The 11,969-nt window shown below is 32.5% G+C and overlaps 1 protein-coding gene across 1 annotated transcript; it reads left to right on the top strand.

The window, feature by feature from the left end:
- The first annotated feature begins 3,847 nt into the window (after positions 1-3,847).
- LOC132743268 (serine protease inhibitor Cvsi-2-like) lies at positions 3,848-8,756 on the top strand. The gene is made up of 3 exons (XM_060731802.1): positions 3,848-3,997; positions 8,205-8,321; positions 8,568-8,756. Exons 1-3 carry the CDS (start codon positions 3,961-3,963, stop codon positions 8,699-8,701), a joined length of 288 nt encoding a protein of 95 aa, XP_060587785.1. The 5' UTR covers positions 3,848-3,960; the 3' UTR covers positions 8,702-8,756.
- Positions 8,757-11,969: the final 3,213 nt, after the last annotated feature.

Raw genomic sequence — 11,969 nt, 5'->3', positions numbered from 1 at the left:
GATTTTGATGAAGCACTTGTAGTTGGATTAACATCAGATCCATGCACATTTAGGTTTACAGATTCTTACTTATAACTGGTCCTGACCCCAAAAATTGGAACTGCAGTTAAAAGTCTTGCAAATGGAACATTTTTATAGGAACTATACAGCTCGGTGCTCTTAATGCTCTTGAACGTAATGTAATATATTATGGATAATTTGAAAGTTATTACTATTAATCAGGGCTCCTGGGCTTGACCTTTAACTAGAATACATTCAATCTTGCTTCAAACAAAGCCCAAAATGATACTACCTTGTATTAGGCAAAATAAGGTCTGTGGTAACCTTTTTATATAAAAGGTGTATGGTACATAATATTTGAAGAAAAAGCAGTCTGGTTTTAACTTACAAAGTATTAATTTAAACTAGTAATGGGTTGCGATTCCACATATAATATTCTTAAAAAGTTTCTTGAATAACGACCTGCTATTCTTGCTAAATTGCTTGATAATTGATTGTAAAAGTAAGTGCTATGGCAAACATTGTTACAGACCTAAACCCTTTCAAATGCTGTAATCGATACGGAAGCTTTTGCAAAGATCATGTCAGATGATGGTAACTGCCACATTAGTCACCAAATGCTCATTCAACCCCAAACAGAAAAACGTCGAAAGCACTTTACAGTTAATTCTAATGAACAGCCATTCATCAAAACCCTGAAGAAGCAAACACTGGTCTAGCAACAGGATATACAAAAAGTTGCAGTAGGTAATCAAGTTACTGTCAAGCAAGAGTCGCCTGGCCTACATGTACCTGTTAGTAATCAACCTCTTTTATCAGAACTGCCTTCTGTTTATAGAACTTGTGAAAAAGGGCCAACAGTAATATCTCAGGATGATAAGTTAGAGGTAACACAGAAAAAGCTGCCCTAGAATGTTTATTTAATGATGATAAAGTGGTCAGGGAGGAGCCTCAATTATCACTCCAACAAAGGGTGTTGAAACAAATTAAAATTTACAGGATGGCATATTTTTCTCTATTTTAGGATGTAGCTGTAAATACTTACAAATAAGAATATTGGAAAGTACACCCTGAATATCCTATGACAACTTGCACAAACCTACTTTTCGTTTTGCCTCTACACGAGTGTTCAGCATGATGACATTGTGTCAGCTGCAACCAGATACCTGACCTTGTAGACAACTTAGTTAAAACTATGATCATGACATAGTTAATTTAAAACCACTAAACACTTTACTATAATTGTAACCCAAAGTTAATTTATTATCTAAGTTTGAAACACTCACAAGACTTAAGAATTTAATAAAACAATATAGATATCTGATGTTGCAATTATTCATTAATATGTTACATATATTATAAAATATAATTAACAAAGTCAATATCTTCAGAAATAAGAACATATATTCTCCAGGGCATTATAAAATTACACAAAAATCACAATAATGAACAACGTATTATTATGGTGTAATGTATCACCAATACGTATCGTGTCCGTATCGCTATTCGTCTCATATCGGAAATGTCTGAGCATTACCAAGCCTTGTAAATTACCAATTCAAATATTTCCAACTGTTTATATTTGTAAAGATAAATAAATATTTTGATATTTTGAATAATATTGCTTGAACGTCATTTATTTTGACTCAAATGTAAAGAGATGGTCTTTATTTGTTACATATTGTTACCTATATCGGTGCTTTGAATATAACAAGAGCTCTCGTAGTGGTTAAGGTGTCGTCCTTTGGTCAACCGTACATGGATTAGTGGATCTGAAGCCGACTCGTACTTCATACGACAGCACCTTCGGAAAGTTCTAAGAAGCCGGCTTGTGTGTTGTTCAAATAATTAAAGCTTTCTTCACAGTCAAGATATCAAGAAAATATGTGAAACTAAGATAAAACAAGCTTTGTATCTTGTGTCACATAATTATTTCTGTATTTGTCAGGCATCAAATTTGGGATCTCAATGTTTAATACAAAGCAGCTATGTCTATGATTTCGATACCAACAACAACAACATAAAAACAAATCAAGAATAAAGATCAACAAGGCAAGGGCAACGTTTAAAGGATGCAGACCCCCCCCCCCCGACACACCTAAGCAGGACACCCAGAAGGCACCAAACAAAAACCGGGAGTGGACATAAGGACGGCGAAAGGAGAAGAAAGCATAACGTGTGAAAACACGTCTTTTGGAAAAAAGATTTGTTTTGTTATTCTGCTTCAAAGAATGTAGTTGAATCTTTTTATTGTGTAGGAAGAAGGTGTTGGGCGACTAAAGTAAATAAAATCTGTTGTCAATGTTAAATCACTCTGGCTACCACGATTAGGATTCCTATTACAGTATATGAAGTGCTGCTCGCTGTTTGCACTTAGTGGCTTCATAGAAAGGCCCATTAAAAAACACTTTTATTTTGGCCCCCATGCACGAACTTTAAGTGTTTCTTTACGTTTGTTTGTTTGGATTTTTACGGCACGTCAACACATAACTGGCCATATCGTGCCGAATGCTATAATAGGCTTAAAATGTTATGTTAAATTTTGTAAATGACAATGAAAATGAGCCAATTAGATCCTAGAATACAAGTTTATCTCTTTCAAATAATCAATGATGTTTTTTGATGGAATTGTATTAAAGAGTTCTTTGAGTGAATTTACACAATAAAATCTATTACAGGCCTGTGAAAAATCATGACATTCAAGAAGAAAATGCTTGACAGTAAAATTTTCATTACAAGCTACACAGAAAGGGGCATTGTCATTCGTGAGAAGATAAGAATGGGTAAATTCGGCATCGAAGAAGAACTGTTTGATCATGGCGTTTTGACAGAGATAGAGATGGTGACACATCAAGAGATGTGTTTATATCGTGAAGTTTATTAAAAACGGCATTGTCCCAATGTGCTTTCCATTCAGATGATACGAGTTTATTTATAGCCGGTCTAAAATCACAAGCAGGTTAAACAATAAGCCAGTTTTTTGAAAATTTAATGATTGTTTAGCTAAAGCATCTACTTTTTCATTTCTTCGTGTACCTACATGACTTGGAATCCAATATAATTTAACAGATTTTGTTTTAAGTATACCATGAAATCGTAAAAGAAGTTTCCTTATCATGATATTGTCAGATTTTTTATTTTTAATGGATATTAAAACAGTAAGCGAGTCAGAAAATATCACAAATTTATCATGGGTATGCTGTACTGTGTATGACAATGCTAAATCTATAGCTTTTGCTTCAGCAGTAAAAATTTATGACCTCATACTAAATGTAAAATTATTTTCAAACACAGCCGCACCTACGCACCTACTTTGCAACCTCCTTTTGAACCGTCCGTATAAATATGTATAAAAGCTTCATGTTCTTTCTTAATTGCTAGAAACTTCTCTTTGAAATGTTCAGGTGAATTTGATGACTTTTTTATATTTGAAAGGTTAATATTTATTATCGGGAATTATAAGTCCGAGGTGGAATATCCTCATCGTCATTTGGAAGGATACTGTCTGGATTAATTTTAAGTTTATCTAAATCATCTTTTAAACAAAGGCCTAATGGTTTATTTTCCTTTGGTTTGTTAACAAATGTTTCAATATAACTTGGTTTGAAAATAATATTTTTAGCTGGATTTTTGCAGTTAGATGAAATTCTAGTTGCATATTGAAGTGAAAGCTCTTTTACGTGAATTGAATTCAATGAAGTTTGAAAGAAAATTGAAATATGAATGCTATGTTTTATAAAATGACACATATTAACTTTAAGGGTTCAAAGTCTGTTTATAATTACGTGAGGTCATCAATTACATAGATAATATGTGTCTAAACAAAAAGTCCCCTGGAAAGTAGGACATGACTTTCCTTTCCTATTTAGTTTTGTTTTGTAATTGTGATATCATTGTAGCTTTTTGAGAATTTAAAAACTATCTAGAAAGTTCCTTATAAAGCAGCTAATTACAAACAGAATGAAAGGTTATCTGTTCATTGCAGCAGCGCTCAGTGGTAAGGACTTCTTATTCTATAATATTTTTTTCAGATAAAAGTAATGTCGTGTCATATCTAAAAGACAAAACATCTATCAATGACATTATGTTTAACAGAAGATGAAATATTTTAGATTGTATTGATAAAGTATTCATCACTAGAATCATCATTTGTTGTCTTTAGAGTGAAATGGTCTAAATTGGTCTATAATGAAAGGTCTTTAATATTGTGTAACAGTAAATAATTACATTAATACTATTAAGTATTACGCATAACAACCAACCAAGAAAGAATAACTAGTATATGTGGAATACATGTAATTGTTGGCAAGTGTGATATACATGATCCCCTATAACATATATTTATTTATTATATAATCTATAAAAAGCTTTGAAATGCCTTTCCCTGGTTGGCTAACAAGAAACTTTTTGTGAAAAATAACAGGTCAATATCAGAGTATATTCACTGTGTTTTTAAATAGATTTTCAGAGTATATTCACCGGTTTCTCTTCTAAAAATAGATTTTCTGGAAATCCCCGAAAGACGCGAGACTATGACGTGACGTCACGCCTAGTTCGTTGTTTTTCTTGTGGAAAAAAGTTGGGTGACACGTAAATAAGAGTCAAATTAGTCTTTTTTAGTTACCGTCTTTACATTTTAAGGACATTACGAATTAGCAAGCCAATGCGCTCATTTCAAACACATAGAGGATATTTGTTTGTTTGTGTGTAAGATGAAATTTTATTTCATCGAGTGAGCTCGATGAAATAAAATTACATTTTACACAACAAACAAACAAACTTTCTTTTTATTTTATGCTTGAAAACAAGTTAAAACGATTTTTTATAATATTAACGTTAATATTAAAATCTGTTTTCCCCATTGAGAGCCCCATTTAGTCGGAATTTCTCATTAAAATCAAGAAGTCTTGAGCTGAAAAATAAGTCCGACAACCAATGTTAAATGACGGTGATATTATTGATGATCGCTTGTTTTGATAATAAAGAAAAACAATTCTTGTAGGAGAAAAAGTCCAATCATCCATCCATATTTCTGTTACTTACTGCGAATTTATATTAGACCTTTGTTAAATGTAAGCGGCAGCCATTTTTTAAAGTTGTTTATTTCAAGGGAGGAAAATTATTGTGTTTGATTCAGAGGGATATCATTTGGATTTGTTAGTCATACACCTTTTTAAAAGAAAGAAAACTTATTTGAGGATTGTAACAGACAAAAAATAAGTGTTAACAGATGTGAAAACATTAAAAAAGCAGCTAGGAAGAAGCTGGCTCAGGAACGCTGGGTTGTTTTGCTTATTCTTCGAGCTGATAGCTGCCATTGCTTTTCAATTTTTCATAAAGCATACGGCAGTTATTGCTCGTAGGTTACTTTAATATGCCCAAATGTCATCAAGAGCAGTTTTGCATGTGGAAGGAATGCATTTTTCAGACTGTAAAAATGAAACAAAAAAATTTAGAGACGAAATTTGATAATTGGAATTTGAATGAATAGAAGTAAGTTTTCTTCTTTTTATTGCTTTTGACATTTCAGTTATTTATCAATTTCAGCTTTGTTTTTTCTTTTAACAGCCTGACATTGTCAGAATTGTCAGCAAAAATAAAATTGAGGTACCACATGGGGAAAATCTTAAAAAAGTAGTTTCGTCATTAAAAAGTGTGAAATTATATTTTGATAATTTTCACTGTGAAATAATCAAATATAATTTTCACGGATAAATCAGGTATCCACTGAAAAGCATAAAATAAAGGTCCATATTATGGAAAAAGTAGACAAGCTGAAATTTAAAATTTTCGATTTCCATCGTACTCAATGATAGATTTGATAAGCCATATAAAAGATATTTATAAATTATATAATAAAACAGATATCGCCTCGGTCAATATTATTTTTTTTCAGTACATATCACATCATATTCACCAGCTAAAAAGTCCATATTTGTATAATAGCAGATAATAAAGTGTTCTAGAAAAAAGTAGTATTATTCGTTACATTACAGTAATTCTAAATCACCGAGAACTTTATCAACATTCCTTTTCAAGCAACAATCTTTAAGAAACGATACATCCATAGACTATTGTTTTTATCAATATTTGAAATACTAATGGAACATGTACTCATTGTAGACCTATCCACTCTAATCCTTTTCATTAACTATTGACAATTTTGATAAGAAATTAATAAAAAATGTATTTTAATCGAAATATGGTCAATGTATTTAATTTACCAACTCGCTTATTTAATTGCCTTTATGATCAAGTTTGCATTATATTTCTGAAACATTGCCACATAGATGCTGGTTAAGTTCGCCAAGTAAGTATTTCGAGTGTCATATTGCTAATGATAGTATTTCTTTTAAAAGTTGTACACATATTCATATACATTTAGCTTTCCTATTTAAACGATTGGTCCCACATAGCTCATAAATGGAGGTTTGGCCGAACTTATCTGATGCATGGTGAAACTGAAATCTAATCTCATGTAAACAATACCATGTGTATTGAATTTTGTACATCAAATAAAAGAATAGAGAAAAACAGAATCTCTAAAGAAAGCCCAACACGGCAAAATTGAATATGTTGCAGACTCGGTTTGATTGAGCCTGTTCATGGACGGTACTGAAAAGTGCAAGTTACCGTCCACGCCCCATAGCACCGGCTTAAGCAGAATACAACATTTAACACGAAAATGGTGAAATTTTGAATTTAGAAACATCCGTAGATGTGTTCATACGGTGGTAATCATGGAACCTTCAATGTGACACAGTAGTGCCATTCCATGAAAAGCGGCATATGGTCCCCTATTTAAAAGATGCGTGTGCAACAATGGGCGGAACTAAATAAAATGGAATTTTGAAAGGGGATCTGAGGTTATGAAGCCTGCATATCACAGATAAGACGTCAAAAGACAATTTAAGGCAATACTTTCAGGTCTTATTTATTAACTTAATTTAACTTTTTTCGTACAAGTAAGTTACAGAAATTTCTTAACTTCTTTTGACCATGGCCATTTAGGATGATATCCTTCTTCTGTCTATCACATCTGTTATGTACACGGATTTCACCAGATTTTATACTGTTATGAAGAACTGTTACCCTGTTACTGAATAAATTGCTTAGTCACTTGCTTTAATAGTAAGAATAACTCCCAGTTACCTTTGGAAAATTAACATACCAAAAAATGAGGGGCAATAAAACAATATATAAATCACTTTTACCTGCAGGTTTCAGCTTTTAACAGTATCTGAAGCTTATTAAATGTAAGGTGAGAACTAGAAATGAAATTTTAACCTCGGCATTAACAGATAAATTTCAACATGGGCATTAGCTAATTTATCTATCCAATTGCAACTAGTTCATTCAGAAGATCAATAAATATTTCATGGAATTATAAATTGGACATTAATTAAAACATTTAGATTGAATACTTAGTGTTGTTTAAGCAGTTACTGCAACAACAGCAACGCAGTAGTACCTTGTACATTTATATTAAGAATTGAATCGGTAAGTAAAAGTAAGTAAATCTAAAACTTTTTTTGCAACAGATTTATTACAAGTGCGGCAGTTTTGTTGGAAGTTAAAAAAGAATACCTTCTAAAAACTCTGATCTAGGGCAGGTATTTTGTGTATAAAATTCAATTGTGATTCTTCCGCCATATGTTAGAGGTACAGCGTAAATACTCAGTGACTCAATGATTAAGATTACTTTATTGGTTGTTGGAAACCCTGAAAAATGGCGACCAATTACAATCATACATGTACTTTTTACGTTATTATGCACATTTGAATAGTATATATTTTGAACATGTAACAAAATTTAAATAAACGCAATTCAATTGGTTTGTTGAAACTGATACATATTTCACGTGTGCTTAAATGCTACAAATGACAAAGGAGTACCTTGTGTTGATTTCCAATGAGCATACCTTAATTCACCTAAACTGTATTTCACTAGTTATGTAATGTACAATTCCTTTGGTTTAAAATCTATTATATTTTTGGCTTTTTCTTCTTTGTGATCTCTTCATCTCTCGACGTTTCCTTGTTTCTATTCGGTGTTTCTCGTGGTGCCTTTCCGGTCGTCCAATATGGTTGACTTTTGGCAATGACTGTGTGAAAGTTGCTTTCTCTCCCATTTTTGTTTTAACTATTGATTGGAAACATCAAAAATTAATATGAATATTAACAATTATTGTTTCTTGCTCCAGTTGCACGCATTCATTGTTCAGACTGCCCTAACAATGATCTTCAAACGGAATGCTTGGATCTTGTGTGTGGTCCACACTTTCATGTTGAGTGCCTAACGGGTATATGCACTTGCAATCGTAAGTGAAAATCTATCAATTTTGTCGGCATTCTTTTTATTAACGGATTAAGTAGAACAAATAATGAATTCAATCCATATAATATTATGCAATTATATGCACATAAAATGTAATCTTGGGCATAATTATACTTTTGAAACTAAATTTCTATCAATTATTTAATCTTTACACGTTTCTATTGATGTAATTAAAACTGTTTACTGCTTTCATTATATTTTTGTTGATACAAAATTGATATTTTCACAGCCAATGCAAGCCACTTTTGTTTGAAAACGACAGACTGTTATGAACTGTACTTTAATGGGACACTTACATTTTGTGCCGATTCCTGGCATTGTGTAGATAACGGATGCAGATGTATTGAAAAAGTTGGCAATTAATTTTACACGTTCTTTAACTTGTCTGATCTGTTGGAATATTCATAATAAATTGTCAATGTCCTAGTTCAACATTTATTCTTTTATTACATAAAGCTTTATAACTTAAAGTTATGTTTAACCACTACACACCATGAATAAAACACTGGTAATAAATGTATTTGTACAAAATAGGCATAATCTAAGAAAACGTGTTGCACTGGTTCGTTTCCGGTTGTGAAATAAAAATGTATAGTTTTAAGTCATAGATTAAGCTATACGTTACGGATTTTTTACGACAATTTCCTTACACGTGATAATGAATATTAAAGGCGAAGCTTAAATAAGGAAAACGCTTTTATACGTTGGCGTTAACAGACAGCTGAAAAAACAGCAACCAGACTCTAAATATTTTTAAAAACATAAATGTTGTTTACTTAATTATGTACACAATTGAATTATAAGTCAACGAATGGTTAATTCAATATCGGTATTAAAGGCTGCGCTTTCAGTTTTGATGTGTTATTTATACTTTAAGCAGTAAATAAGTAGTCATGCAAAATAATTAAAACATTGCAAAAAGTGTTTATTAAGTTATAGATCGTTTCGCAATAAGTCTGTTTGGTATCAAAGCAATCAGCCGTTTAGAAAATAAAACTACAACTATCACTAAATGTGATTAATACCCCCGCAAGACTGCTTCGGAAATGAGGATGTTACTAGTAACAGAATACCTTGTAAAACAATTGAAATACAGTTTTGGTTGTGGGCAATTAAAGATAGTTGTGGTTTTTGTATGTTGCATTTCCTTTCAATGTGGTTGGCCATTGATGAAGTTTTATTGAATTACTCTGCATTAAGTCCAGAAAGACAAAGAAAAGGAACAAAGGGCAGTAACTCTATAAATACTGAAGATGGAATTATGGCTATTGTACACTGCACTTCCTCTCATTGCACCCATTGTATGAAGTTGTATTGAATTCTAACTACAAGTTTTCAAGTTATGCACAGGACAAAAAAGTAACAAAGGGCAATAACTGTAATAAGTCCAATTAGAGGTATGGTTCATGTGCACTGCACTTCATCTCACTGCCCTTGACCATTGTATGAAAAAGTATTGAATTCCAACTAGTAGTTTTCAAGTTATGCTCTGGACAAGAAAAAAGCAATGAAAAAGTAACAAAGGGCAATAACTCTGTAATTAGTCAAGATGAAGTTATGATTCTTGTGCACTGCACTTTCCCTTATTGTACTTGACAATTGTATGAAGTTGTTTTGAATTCCAACCAGTACGTTTTCAAGTTATGCTCCGGCCTTAACTCTAGCCTTTGTAAATTTAGAGAAGATGATTTTTTAAGTTTTTACTATATACATATAAGGAAAACATATGGCCCCCGGGGCGGGGCTAATTTTGACACTAGAGGCAAAATTTGAACAACTTTGGTAGACTACCTATAGATGATATCATTTAACAAATATTAAAGCTCCCAGACAATAAGATTTTTTGATGTTTTACTATATGTATATATTGAAAATCAATGATCCCTTGGGCAATCTTGCTAGAGGTTCACTACGCAATGTTTCATGCAAAATATCTAACCTCTAGCATTTGTCAATTGCTAAAAGAAATTTTTTTAATGTTTTTACTACAAGTTTTTACTATATACATATAAGGAAAACCAATGACCCCGGGGCGGGCCGATTTTGACCCCAGGGCTATAATTTGAACAATCTTAGTAGAGGTCTACCAGACAATGCCTTATGTAAAATATCTAAGCTCTAGGCCTTTTGGGTCTTTACAAGAAGGTATTTTAAGTCTTTACTATATGTACATATAGTGAAAATCAATGACCCCCGGGGCGGGGCCGATTTTGACCCCAGGGCTATAATTTGAACATCTTGGTAGAGGTCTACCAGACAATGCCTTATGTAAACTATCTAAGCTCTAGGCCTTTTGGGTCTTTCCAAGAAGATTTTTTAAATTTATTCTTATAATTCCTTTTGGTTGCCATGGCAACCAGATTTCTGCATGGAATCAAATTCTTTGAACAACTTTGGAAGCCCCTTACCCAAGGATCAATCCTGCCAAGTTTGGTTAAAATTGGACTAGTGGTTTTTCACAAGAAGATTTTTTAAGTTCACTATATAATCTATAGAACACACACACAAACACACACACAGGTGAATCGCTATATGCCACCGCATCGCAGATGCTGCGGTGGCATAAAAATGTTGAGTTGTCACGGAATTCAGTTTTTTTGAGGACATGCAGACAGACAGAATGAATGAATGAATGAATGAGGGCAACCCTCAAGTAATCTCCGCTTAAACGAGGATGGGACTAATAAAAATGGAACTAAAAGGTTTGTTAACGGACAAAAAACAATTGTATTTCCTTGTATGTAAACTCCAATGTTGCATTCTTGGATTGAGTTTGCCGATTTAACATTGTAAACATGCATTTCAACAAAATACATTTTGTTAAACGACAAAACATTAACTGTTTTGCTGATAGTAGCAATACCAAGTGTTCGAATACTCATTGTTCGTGTATACGCCGACAAAACAGAAGTTACATTCTTAGCTTGACATTGTCGGACCATCATGATTCGGATCAGCATAATCCAGCTTAACAAGTGTTTCAATAGGAGATAAAATAAATTCCGCCCATTTTCCCTCCCACTACATCGTCGTAAATAAAAGTATTTATCCGCTCATTTTCGGTATAAACCGTCAGCGACAAGAAGCGGCGTAGTTTCCGTTTACCACACCTTTCAGGTGTTTAGTTATTCACCTGCATGATTGCCATTCTATGCGTTTATACAATCAACATCAGCGGACTTTAAAGGATTATAGGCATATAAGTTTTAAAACGTTGTAGATACCACATTTCCTGGAAAAAGAAACTAAAAAAAAATAATAAAAAAAACTCACCAGGCTACTTAATGCCAGAGGTTAAATATTTTTCAAGGAAGTAAAAAGTATTGATAAGACTATATTCAACGACAAATAAATTTTACTTAGGGTATTCCAATTTGCATAGGAATGAGTAACATTTACAGTTTATTAAAGCTGCTACCTTACCACTTTCAAATTTTCAAGTCAACAGCTGTTGTCTTTCCTAGTAGTAGCATTAACTATTACATTATTAACCTTAATTCTAGCGTATGACTTGACTTTTAACAATAGTAAAATTATAATCAAAGTTGTATGTACCCTTTTGTACATAACTTTTTATTTTTACCATACTGTATAGATATATTTTCCCATTTTAACCATTTTGTTTTTCAAA

The sequence above is a fragment of the Ruditapes philippinarum genome, unplaced genomic scaffold, assembly GCF_026571515.1.
Source record: "Ruditapes philippinarum isolate M1 unplaced genomic scaffold, ASM2657151v2 ctg2064_1_1_1_1, whole genome shotgun sequence".
Classification (NCBI taxonomy): Eukaryota; Metazoa; Mollusca; class Bivalvia; order Venerida; family Veneridae; genus Ruditapes; species Ruditapes philippinarum.
Note: the sequence above shows the minus strand (reverse complement) of the source record. Positions and strands in the feature narration are given on the sequence as shown.

Coding starts and splice junctions, on each gene's coding strand:
- LOC132743268 (XM_060731802.1), top strand. CDS start 3,961: ATGAAAGGTTATCTGTTCATTGCAGCAGCGCTCAGTG. Junction 3,998..8,204: donor CATTGCAGCAGCGCTCAGTG/GTAAGGACTTCT, acceptor TTCTTGCTCCAG/TTGCACGCATTCATTGTTCA. Junction 8,322..8,567: donor GGGTATATGCACTTGCAATC/GTAAGTGAAAAT, acceptor ATATTTTCACAG/CCAATGCAAGCCACTTTTGT.